The sequence below is a fragment of the Daphnia magna genome, linkage group LG9, assembly GCF_020631705.1.
Source record: "Daphnia magna isolate NIES linkage group LG9, ASM2063170v1.1, whole genome shotgun sequence".
Classification (NCBI taxonomy): Eukaryota; Metazoa; Arthropoda; class Branchiopoda; order Diplostraca; family Daphniidae; genus Daphnia; species Daphnia magna.
In genome coordinates this window covers 8,517,470-8,529,793 of record NC_059190.1, presented here as the reverse complement: position 1 = coordinate 8,529,793, position 12,324 = coordinate 8,517,470, and the positions used below count along the sequence as shown (strand labels likewise).

The window sequence follows — 12,324 nt, the reverse complement described above, 5'->3', positions numbered from 1 at the left end:
ATAAAGGCGAGAGAAAGAAAAAAGGAAAAAAAAAGTGTCTGGGCGACCACACTATCGCCTTGGCAAAAAGAGAAATTACGTAAGACCACGCTATAGCCACCGGCAACAAAATGATTTTACGCAAGACCACGCTATAGCCACCGGCAACAAAATGATTTTGCGCAAGACCACGCTATCGCCCCCGGCGACTAGACAAAATTAGCGAACCCGAAAATCAAATATTAGCAAGAGAAAAGAATAAGAAGAAAAAACAATACAAAAAAAAACAAATTTTTTTTTTTTTTAAATACGATTTGAGCAAAGAACAAAAATATAATTAATCCACGGCGATGGTTCTGCGAGCAGTTCACGAGTGTGAATCTTTTCTGAGGCCAGTATCCCTCTTCTGACACCAATTGTTGCGGGATAAAGGCCCACAAGCCTATTTTATTCAGACGCTAGTTAATTAACGAGGGTTTGTCTTTCTAGACACACAAGCAAGACTTTCACAAAATCGAAATACAACAATCTACAGGACAATCAAATGTACTTCTAATCAATCTTAGTACCTTTTTCACACGACGGGGCCTAGCACGGCACCCGTATTACACAATATCCCAGCAAGAGAAATGGGGCAATGTTTCCAGCTTGACAGTTCGAACCAGTCTGTCGAGAGAGGGTGAGGGCAGAAGATAAGGGGTGTCACCAGTCGTGACATCTAGCAGGGGGAAAAGGGACTTGTCGTAATGCCAGCGGGGTATCTGGGATATCCCCGCCACACTATGCCTTTTGTTTATTGCTTTGCTGATAGGGCAAATCGACGTGGTTGTCATCATGCAGCGATGTGCTTCGTGTGTTGACAATTCGGTAAACGCTTGTCTATCGTTTGCCACAGCTAAGAATGCCGGTAACGGATGAAACTGTGCCCCTTGGGTGGCGTTTTTCGTTGGTCTTGGCAAGCTTATTACCTCGTATAGAGTGAATCCAAATGGGAACTCGAACACAGGTAAGTGAATGAAAATTCTTAAATTGTCTTCAATTGCTGCCACAGCTACTTTTGCGTCTTTATAGACTTGCCAGGTGTCTCCCATTTGAATAGAAGGGCTCAATGACCATCCAGATGGCAAAATTGCTTTTATTTCTTTTAACACTGCTTGGATTTGCATAGGTGGGAAAAGTAGTGCTGGAAGTCTTTCCATTGCCATTGTTGTTAGGCCGACGGCAAAATCTTCAATCGATTCGTCCAGCCATGCCAAGGCTGACTTGATTTCACGAAAGGTGTTTTCAATGGCTGCTCTGGCTATTTCATGTTTTTCAACTTCTTGGGTAATTCCATCAATTTTGTGATCTGTTTTCCACGCCTCACGTTCTAGTTTTTCAAAAGCGTTTTGCAGTTCTTCAACGGCGTTCGACGTTGATTTTGTTTCCCAAAGCGTCTCGTTGATTAGTGACGCGTGCACTTCCAATGCGTGAGCGATTGAAGTGGTTTCTGTTGATAACTTTTCAACATGATTGTTGATGTGTTCTAGATCTTCTTCAGTTGACACCCCAAAGATCCAATTGAGAACTTTTCCTCCTCCATCGATTAGGCCTTTTTTTCTTACGGGTACTGCCTATATTTACTGCTTGTTTTAGTTCTCTAAGTCTTTCTTGACTCTTTTTCAGGTTTTTTAATTCTGCTCGTGCTTGTTCCTCGACTTCTTCTTTTATCCGTTTTTTAAACCCGTCGTTTGGACCTTCGTATCTGAAGTTCAGAGTGTTGACCTTTCTTTCTAATACATCATGTAGAGTTTTAATGACGGTTGCTAAAGGATTGAATGTGAAGTCGGTGACGACTACCCACTCAGAGTCTGAAAAGGCTATCTCTCCTTCAGATTTGAAGATAACGCCTTGATAGGCGAGTATCTCTTTGGAAGTTGTTGGTCCTGACATTACGGAAAGCAGCAGCATCAAAGGTAGGGTCAACATCACTGTTTTTCTTTGAGCTATGCGAGCAGATCTTCGTATGCCTGCGTTTTCTGCTCTTGCCATTTGCACGGTTTCTTGTCTTCCTTGTCTTGTTGGCGGTACGGTTGGTACGTCAGTATTTGTTTCTGCAGTTTCTGACTGTGCACCATTTTCTTCTGAGGGCCTTGTATTTGTTTCTTCTGATTGTTCTTGATTTTGAGCATTAGCAGATGCTTCTTTTTCTGGCCCCTTATTTTGATTTTCTTGCAAATCTTCAGAAGGCACTGGATTTTTGGTACACTGTGCAACACTAGTCATGTCAATGAATGGTTTCATTCGTTCGACATGCACAATTTCTGTTTTTGGTGATTTTCCTAATCGAAGCTCGTAATTGCTTTGCGTTGTTTGCCTCACCACTGTATAGGGTCCAAACCAACAATGTAGAAGTTTCTCTGACTTGCCCACTTTTCTAATGGGTTTGTAGACCAGTACCTCCTCATTTGGTAGGTACATGGTTGCTTCTCTACGATTTTCATCGTAGATTTCTTTTTGTTTTTGTTGTACTGCGGCGGCTCTGGCTTGTACTTCTAGTCGAGCCTGTTGCAGACGTTGAATTGCCCATTCCGATGAATCACGATTTACAGGTGGTATTGGGTTTGGGTCTGCATTCAACGTAACGTCTATCGGAAGTACAGCTTCTCTTCCGTAGACCAAGTAGAATGGAGTTTTTCCCGTAGTTTCGTGCCGGGTTGTGTTGTAGGCGAATGTTACAAATGGTAACGACTCGTCCCAATCACGATGGTCAGCACTCACGTACATTGAAAACATGTCTGCCAATGTATGGTTTAAACGTTCCACTAGTCCGTTGGCTTGCGCACGATAAGCTGTCGTGGTACGATGATTCGTTTCGAGCGCCTGTATCACTTTTTGTGTCACTTCTGCAGTAAAACAGCGGCCTTGATCTGTTGTTAATTGACGTGGTGCTCCATGTCTTAACAAAATACTTTTCACTAGGAAATCCGCTACTTCGTTTGCGTCAGCAGTCGGAAGTGATTTCGTTTCGGCCCATTTTGTTACGTAATCGACTGCCACGATAATTTGCTTGTTCCCTTTCTTTGATAGTGGAAATGGGTCTAGGATATCCAATCCTAGTCTCTCGAACGGGCGTTCAGTTCTTTTTACTTCCATAAATCCTGCGGGTCGCTGATACACAGGTTTGCGAGATTGGCACTCTCGACAACTACGCACAAATTCACTTACGTCTTCGGCCATTGCCCACCAATGATAACGAGCACGTACTTTCGCTAAAGTACGCGTTAATCCTAGGTGACCTGCGGTAATGTCATGATGGCACGAACGCATAACTTCCTCTTTAAACGACTGTGGTACACATAATTTTAAAAGACGTCCGTCGTCCACGATCTTCTCATAGAACAGCAAGTCATCTTTGATTCGATAGCGTCCCGACACTTTTCCTTTTTTGATGGCGGCAAACGCTTCGCTCCATTCTTCTTGTTGAGCGCGCTGGAATTCTTTCTTAGTGTCTTGGTCGATGCTTAACGCGGCCAGAATGTATGTTAAACCCTCGTCTGAACTTGTTACGACATTCACGGGGTAGCGTGATAGCGCATCTGCGTCTGTGTGCAATCTTCCGTTGCGATGCATGATTCTTAGGAGAAACTCCTGAAGTTGAAGACTCCAGCGTGCTAAACGTCCTGCCAAATCCTTTTTGCTGAGTAGCCAGCACAGGGCGTGGTGATCGGTTACCAAGATGGTTTCCATTCCCCAGATGTAACTTCGAAACTTCTTCACTGCCCAGACTAACGCAAGGCATTCTTTTTCCGTTATGGAATAGTTATTTTCACTTTTTGCCAAGAGGCGGCTTGCATAAGCCAGAGGTCTTTCTACGTTGTCTACTCTTTGTAGCAGCACTGCCCCAAGACCGTAATCACACGCATCTGGGTGAATTTCGAAAGGCTTTGTGAAATCGGGATAAGCTAGTGTAGCGGCTTTCACTAACGCTTGCTTTAATGTCTTGAAGCTTTCTTCTTGCTGCACTTCCCACACGAAGCTTCCTCCCTTCTTGAACATGTCTGTCAGGGGCTTAGCTACGTGAGCGAATTGAGTAATAAACCGTCTGTAATAGGAACACAATCCTATAAAACTGCGAACGCACTTCAGTTGTTCAGCTGGTTTCTGAAACGAGCTTGGTGACGGGAAGTTTTCTATAGCTTTTAGTTTTTCCGGGTCAGGGCGAATGCCTTCTCCGCTAATCACATGGCCCAAAGCCTTCACTTCTTGGGCGGCAAACTGACACTTCACTAGTTTAATCTTTAGTCCTGCGTTATGCAGTGCTGTTAGCACTTGTCGAATGCGCACTAGATGTTCGCTTGCACTTCCCGCGTAGATGATGATGTCGTCTAGGTAGACTAAGCAAATCGTCCACCTTAGACCTGACAACACTAGATCCATCATCCTCTGGAAGGTGCCTGGGGCTGATGCCAATCCAAACGGCATTACTAGAAACTGGTAAAGGCCATCTGGTGTTACGAACGCCGTTTTAGCTTTGTGTTCTTCATGCATGGGTACTTGCCAATACCCACTCTCCAGGTCCATTGTAGAGAAGATGCAGGCATTGCCCATCCGGGACAATGTCTCTTCAATTCTTGGTAATGGGTATACATCCTTTACCGAAATAGCATTTAGACGACGGTAGTCAACACAAAATCTCCAGCTGCCGTCCTTTTTCTTTACCAGAACCACTGGCGCTGCCCAAGGGCTGTTGGATGGTTCGATCACTTGTTTCTCCAGCATTTCTTCTACTTGTTTTTGTATGATGGACCTTTCCTTCCATGCGCTTTTATAAGGAACTTGATGTACCGGTGCTGACATTCCAGTGTGAATCTCGTGTTCGGCTACCTTACACATCCCAAGTCCGCTATTTTTCAGCGCAAAACAGGAACTGAACTCTAGTAGGACATCTACTAATTCTTCTGTTTCTTGTTGTGGGAAGTTCTCTGCTATTTGTGCTCGAAAAGCTTAACGTGGAATCAGCTCCATTTCTCTTTGCGTAATGTTTTCTTCCTTCAGTACAAGGATTGCATCAACTTTTTCGTGGTTCTCTTCGGTCTTTTCTGTCTGCTCCCGTTCGTCCACAGCTACGATCGGTGAGTCTATAGGCTCTATTTGTCCTAGTACGGTCCCTTCTTGAATATAAGTCTGATGGTTGTTTAAGTTAACCATCAGCACCTGTCCCAACGGTTGTACGGTTGACACAAAAATTTTTCCTGACGTTACACCCTTCACTCTAGCTAGATGTTCTGATGGTTCTATCATTCCGGTGCTTTCTTGCAAACTAGCCGGTTCAATTTCCACTGACACAATTGTTCGTGGAGGTAACATTTTTCCAGTTTTTGTAATCAGCTTTTGTGTGGACGTCACTTCTTCGATGATGTTGATGGGCATTCTTCCCAACATCAAGTCTGGTCCATTACCATCGTAATTTATCTCCAATCTGTTGAATTGTTTCAGGAAGTCATTTCCTAGCAGTAATTCAATGTTTTTCATGGCAAGGACAATCACTTTTCCTTTGGCCTTCATGCCCCGATGTTCCACTTCTATCTCGATTGCTCCCATTGGAAGTACCTTTTGTCCACTGGCTGTCACAACAGAGGGTACTTTGCAGGAAACCCATTTTGCTTGTAACTTCTCTCGCAGGCTTGGTGATACTACAGATACTACAGCTACTGTATCGATGACAGCTTTAAGCTCCATCCCTTGACAAACAACTTCTTCAGTAATCAGCTTGGCCGGTTGGATAATGAGTATGGTAGATTCTTTATCTTCCTCTTCATCTGTCGACACTATTCCGACCGATGCTGGTTCGTCTTGTTGTTCATTTCGTGGAAATTTTCTTTCGTCTCTTTTGGCTGGTCTTCTCTCGTCTCCTTTAGGAAAATCTGGCTTTTTACTCTCTTGCTTTAGATCGGTTCGACAAACGCGTGCGATGTGTCCTGCCTTTCCACAACGATGGCAAATCGGTTTTCCATCTGTCGTGCGCGATGGCTTAGGCCTATCCTTTCCAGCCCAAGGCTTGTTAGGCTTAGAAGTTCGTCTCATCTCTTCTATTTCTGCCTTCAGTTCTAATACCAGATCTCGAAGATCATCTTTTCTTTCTTCTCTGGGTGGTGGTCTTCTCCCATCAGGGCCAAGCATGCTCACTACCCAATCTGGTCGAGCAGCAACTTCCAAAGCTTCAGCATGAAGCTTTAGCGCTGCCAAAAATTCTTGAGTCGTCGCCGGGTTGACGACCCACATTTTTCCAACAAAGTAGGTTTCAATCCTTTGAATAGGTAATCTACTTTCGCCTCTTCTGTCATTCTTGGATCTACTTTGCGGCATAAATCGATGATGTCATAGAAATAGTCTTCCCCTGGTTCATCGATTCCTTGCTTACGCTGTCGAAGTTTTGCTTCTTGATAACGGGTGTAGTGCTGCGGTTGAAATTCCCTAAGAAATTTCGTTCGCAAGCCTACCACAGCGGGAGCAGCTTGGACTCCTGCCGCTGCGGCAACTGCTGGCGTATCCTCCCATTGGGTAAAGTTCCCAGCCGAGAGGAACCATTTTCTAGCAGTTCCTTCTAGGGACATTCCGAAGTTTTCTCGCTTCTCATCGTCCCCCCACCGGTTGTGCGCTGCAACACTTTCGTTCCGCTCCAACCAATCTGTAGCGTCTTCATTTCTCTTCCCGCAGAAGATCGGCGGCTCTCTGTATTTCAATTTCGGAATAAGCTGTCGTTGAGCCATGGCTTCGGGAGATGGTTCTCGTGAAAATTTCAGAATTTTCACCTTCGTCTCCTGATTCTGCAACCGATGACTCACTAGATGAGACTGTTGGGGCTTCTTCTATCCCTTCTTCGAATGATTCGAACCTGTCTTGTTCAGGTGGATAGATGGAAGTACGTCTTTCTACCGTCACTTCCTCATACGATTCGTCTTCTTCGACAATCGACTCTTCCCCAAAACCACTGTCCCTTACTTTCTTTTGAAGCACAAGTTTTTGAAATCCGCACCGTGGTGTTGATTTTGTACTTGAGCTTCCGATCGGGTTAAAAGTTCCGCTCCAGAACCTTGGACGGAATGGCCGATCTCTTGAGCCGTTCTACTCTCCTTCTCGACGCCTTTCTTCTTTGACTCCTTCGGTCTCGCTCCTGTTTCACTATTCTTAGCGCGTCCCTTCAGTTCACTGACGGGTGACGCTTCTAATCCCTTAATTCGCTTACTTTGCCTAGTTTCACTAGGATTCATCTATACCTAACAATTTCCAAAATTTTTACGGGCCCTACGGTAGGCTCTAATTAACAAGGAGAAGCAAAAGACCACTTATTCGTGAATCTCAAAAAATAGACAAGAAACTTGGTCAAGCCTGTGGTCCTATGCCCAAGCAATTTAAGGTAGTTATACCAGCTGGTCACACTTTCCAAGGACCTCTCAACAGTACCTGCCTCCGAGTCTCTTTCTTTACGCTAGATTCACAGATAACTTGGTCTTACCTTGCTTTACCAAAAAGGCCTACCCTGCATCTCCACCATGTAACGGACAATCGACGTCAGAGCCGTTTATTTGGAAATCAAAGAGAATTGACTACAGAGTAAACTAAGAATAAGGGAAACAAGGTTTAAACAAGTTTGACACATATGAATAACTAAGACGGAAGGAACCCAGATCCAGCCGAGTGGTCTTCTTTTATACCATCGATGGACGTTTTCTCCTGTTCTAGGAATTTAAGTAATTGGGTGATAACCTTCCTGTGACATTTAATAATCATCAGTTTTATCTAACTCTCGGGAGTTAACCATGAGATAAATTCTATAGGTTGCATAACCCTACGTCAGCTGTGCGTTACAATATTAAAAGAATTAGCCCAAAATAGAACACCAAATCGGTCAACAGCCACAAATGAAAGACAAATTATTTACTTAGTTGTTTTGAAATTTCCGGTTCAGTCGCCTGATCTCTGGCTATCTCTCCGTCTGAATCGGCTTGGAGATGGTTTCTATTTACAGTGGTCTTAGAACCAGAAGGCCCTAAAAATAACGTTTGTTATGTGGGAAAGTGAAATATTTAAGAGAAAGGGGTTAAGAGGATTTTTCATCGAAGTGGTCAGCGTCGTACAAGGAACACGAGAGTTGCTTGCAGTTACATCATTCAGTGAGTTTATGCTGCCATCCAACTGACCAATGTCTACATATGTGCTGTTGTCCTCAGCTTCAGAGCTTTCTTTGCGTTGGCAAAATTTCTTCACTCTCTTGGTATTGACTGTCACCTACGGTGCTGCCCTCACGGGCAGGATTGTAGGTGGCAAGGGCCCTTTAAATTTATGTTAACGTTAAGAAGCCCTTGCCCCCTTTGAATTTTTTTAGTGTAAAATCAAGTATCGAGGTAAAAGGTACCCCTAGTCTCTCTCTCTCTACCACGTCGGTAAAATTGTCTCCCCCACCACATCTACACAGAAATAAAGTGTTCTTTCCCTCAAGTCATATTTCATTGTAATTATTTTTTCATCCTCCTCATCTCATCTCTGCTACAACGTCTCCAATGCACGTGAGCGTTAGTAACAATGTCAACGGTATAGAAAAGAATAATAGAATAAACAGTAAATATAGTTTATCTCCACAAAGAAGAATCTTATTTTTGTTGCTTGATGAGGCCCCAGTTAGTTCTAGTGAAACAGAATAAGGTGTACTTGTATACATCCTGTCTTCTTCCAAGCTGCTGTTAAGAAAGTCTGTACTTTCTGCATCTTCACTGATGTCACCATTGTTCGATACATTTTCTGAAATTGAAAGAAGTTTTAAGTTGTGTTTAACATTACATCTACTTTACAGATAAGTTCGAACAAGTTTTCTTACCAGTTTCTGACCTGGCTCCTCACACTCACTGAATTCAACTACAGGTTTACGCAGCCTTACCATTACTATGTCTTTATCAAACAAAACCACATCTGAATGAACTTCAATTGGTTGTCCGAAATCCTCATCGTATTTACAAATGATTAGATCCTCAACTCGTGTAAGCTTTGATGTGTTGAACTGTAAATCAAGAATTGACATGTCATCTAACATTTGTCTTAGCAAAGTTTCCTTCAGAATAACCAAATTCCTTCGCGTACTAGGTGCTGGCAACTTAACGCAGTTTGTTCTAACAGGATTTTTAAGTGACTCAAATTGTACGCATAGTTTGCGTATTACCGACATGCTGGAATTTCGAACCTCAGGCTCGATAGCCGACAGACAAGACGATTAGACGAAAAGCACATGCCTGGTTGTCTGCTAAAAATGGCAGCAGATGGGGCAGCAAAATGTAAATCCCTAAACACGTTAAATCAAGTTTTGTTTTCAAACCAATGTATTTTCATCACAACATGTGATAGTAGTTTGGGACCACATGTAATTCGCTTTCGTATTCAAATGAGTGAAGAGGCGCGTCAAAAGATAAAGCATGACGTTCGACGACACAAAATGTTTTTTGGGATACAGCAATAAAAGAAAATCGATCAAGACAAAATAAACGAGTCTCCATTTCTTCCATGATAAAATAAATGCCGTGATCAGAAATAATCGCGTCTGCGATTCGAAAAAATACTTTCTGTTTGCAATGATTAGGTAACTGTCTCAAAAATACAGTGCCAATTTTACATTTCCTCCCAGCCATGGTGATTTGTTTAATGGATTGAATTTTTGAATTTCCCCCAATGGAGTAGCGTCGCACAAGATATTACACCATCGCGCATATTTCACAGCAAAAGGGGTATGGCTTTCATTTACTGAATAATCTTCAAATTTACCAAAATAGTGACCTTCGCCATCAATTCTTATGTCCATGCCAACAAGTTTTTGATGGTGAGAGGCTAACGTCCAAGGGACGTAATGGAAGTTACAATTCCTTCGCATAATTTTCTTAAACGGGGCGTTCTTTGACTCATAACGGAAACACCACGAGAAGCGGGGGGGGCCAAACTGTTTGATTTGGCTGGGAAAATGGATAAGTGTATGTAGTTTAGAAAAGATCGCTTTTCCAGCGGAATCAGTTGGCTTCGGATATAAAAACACATGATTTTTGTTGTGAATCTCGATATTTTTCTGTAGCACTGCCAATTGCTTTTCAGTAAAGGAATAAGACTGAAGGGACGTCATTATTTCGAGAAGCAGAAGGAAGTTTGCAAAATAAGGATTTTCGCTACTAACAAATTCCCCCAAAACAATTGCAAGACACATTGCAACTGATGACATCTCGGAAGACGAGAAAGACAACTTTTTTGAATCCAATATTTCACTTTTTCTAAATGGAGGAGGAGATGTGAACTCTCGGCCACTCTTAAGCGTTGAGATGTTGTAATTAACTGTTGCAATAATGTATGAGTCATCAGGTATGAGAACTCGAAGCAGTAAAGCTGTTTCGAGATTTAGAGTTCCTTCATAAAAAATGTGCATAAGATCATGCATGAAACATTTAGTGGCATAAAAGTATCTCAAAACGGAAAAAGGACACCTACGATTTACACCGTACTGACAAGACAAAGCATCTCTTGCGGCTTGTGTTTGATCGACTATTTCTAATTCCAAAACTTGTTTTTCATGGGACAATTTATCACGTAAAATGCAATCGATTTCGCAATGAATTGTTTCCAAGTTGTCACGATGAATAGTACAAGTTCTACATGGAGATTTAGCAAAACCCACCCATTCTTTGAACCCACCCACAAAGTTGTAGGCTGGCATATCACCAGTAAAATTCAGTAAAACACCAAACCACTTTTTTTTTTCGTTCCGGACTGTTAGAGTTACACCATTTTCAAAACGAATCAAATCCTCTATAAAAGATCTTAAAAAAACATCAGACCCACGTTGCTTCAACAAATCACAGCTGACGATCCCAAGTAATTGAATGCTACGCAGGGATGAGCGAAACTGAGGAGGGAGGTTCAACAACACCCAGTAAAATACGGAAACTTTATGTTTACCCTTTTTACTACCCAAAGGGTTTGCGAGCTCAACTTCGTTTATGTAAATTTGAAAGCAAAGGATTGCACCATTTTCACGAATGAAACTAGGGATACTTTTAACAAAAGTTCCGTCCCAAATATCAGAGTAGTAATTCTCAATATCGGTTGTGTGAGATTGGAAACTTGACAGTACAGCGCTGTCCACTTCTTTTACTGACAGAAACTGTTGTAAGGACTCTAAAAAAGGGTACTACATACCCTGTCTTGAAGACCTCGTTCAAAAAAGTTTCTCATCTTTTATCCATTCATACAAAGGCTCATCTTGATTGAGAATGACCGACTTTGGCATAATAGTAGGAAAGAAGTTTGTCCAAATTTTCTCTAGTCGATGACGAGTGAGCTGCTCTTCTTGGTTGATTCGCAGGAAAGCTGCTTTAAACTTGGTACTACCAGTTACTTCAGTAGATAATAGGGCAGCAAGTTTTTCCTACAATTAATGAAAAAAGGAGTTAGATTCGTTGAATAAGTAGTTTACATGTATTCTAGAGTTCTACCTGAACGATGGCCATATTTCTTGAATAATGCTCATGGATGGACTCAGACACAAAGAGCAGGGCCTCGTAGGCCAGGAAATATCTTTGTCGCAATATAAGTAGCAAGCCAGCCTCCCATTCAAATTCACTAAACGCAGCACCAGGAGTGAAAAGGAGGGATTCAATTTCACGATGAGCAGGAACCAAATTTTGCTGGCCAGAATGTTAAGGTTGTTGTTCGTGATCAAAATCATGCCTATCTTCAGCTGATGATTGTTCAAGACCAGCCCTGACGTCATCAGTTGTGTTACTACTAGCAACAACCACATCTTCAATGGACGCGGGATCACTAGCCTTGTCTGAATTTGAATTTAAACAGATATAAAGGGTTACACACTTTTAATTAAAAAAATATATACTTCACTTACCATTAATGGTTTGAACAGCAGCAGCATTTTGTCTAACTGTCGAAGTTTCTGGATGGCATTTGTTCCAGTGCCTTTTAAATGACGCGAATAAATGGTACACACCGTCGCAACCTGGATGTTTACAAACAACATGAAAACCTGCCGATTTACCATGGCTGAACTTAACGTGTTCATAAAACGTTTTAGGGCGTCTTATTGAAATTGAGACTGAGCACATGGAACATGAAACTTTCTCCGACATTGTAATCGTGACAGTTATGTCGTCTGTACACCTCTCGAAAGTCGACTAACAAGTTGAATCCAGTAATCGATATATATAGGCTAATCGATATGGGGCTCAATCAAATTTCAAAAGTGAGCAAAAGTTTATTCGAACTTACAATAAATACACCATAATTCCCTGCCCTAGTGGAGTTTTTTGGTGTGGATCTGGT

At 42.3% G+C, this 12,324-nt stretch overlaps 2 protein-coding genes and 2 long non-coding RNA genes across 4 annotated transcripts; 1 reads left to right on the top strand and 3 right to left on the bottom strand.

Annotated features, from left to right (window-relative positions):
• Positions 1-398: 398 nt before the first annotated feature.
• LOC123475884 lies at positions 399-753 on the bottom strand. The gene is made up of 2 exons (XR_006651430.1): positions 549-753; positions 399-464 (listed from the first exon to the last, which is right to left on the bottom strand). It is a non-coding gene; the product is annotated as an uncharacterized LOC123475884 (long non-coding RNA).
• A 28-nt stretch (positions 754-781) lies between these two features.
• Positions 782-1,491, top strand: LOC123475883. Its single transcript, XR_006651429.1, has 3 exons — positions 782-985; positions 1,051-1,305; positions 1,364-1,491. It is a non-coding gene; the product is annotated as an uncharacterized LOC123475883 (long non-coding RNA).
• A 6,404-nt stretch (positions 1,492-7,895) lies between these two features.
• LOC116936767 lies at positions 7,896-11,278 on the bottom strand. The gene is made up of 5 exons (XM_032943929.2): positions 11,267-11,278; positions 9,623-11,179; positions 8,848-9,016; positions 8,671-8,760; positions 7,896-8,011 (listed from the first exon to the last, which is right to left on the bottom strand). The coding sequence occupies exons 1-5, from the start codon at positions 11,276-11,278 to the stop codon at positions 7,896-7,898; spliced, it is 1,944 nt and encodes a 647-aa protein (XP_032799820.2).
• LOC116916977 lies at positions 11,169-12,123 on the bottom strand. The gene is made up of 3 exons (XM_032922296.2): positions 11,891-12,123; positions 11,484-11,821; positions 11,169-11,416 (listed from the first exon to the last, which is right to left on the bottom strand). Exons 1-3 carry the CDS (start codon positions 12,062-12,064, stop codon positions 11,383-11,385), a joined length of 546 nt encoding a protein of 181 aa, XP_032778187.1. The 5' UTR covers positions 12,065-12,123; the 3' UTR covers positions 11,169-11,382.
• Positions 12,124-12,324: the final 201 nt, after the last annotated feature.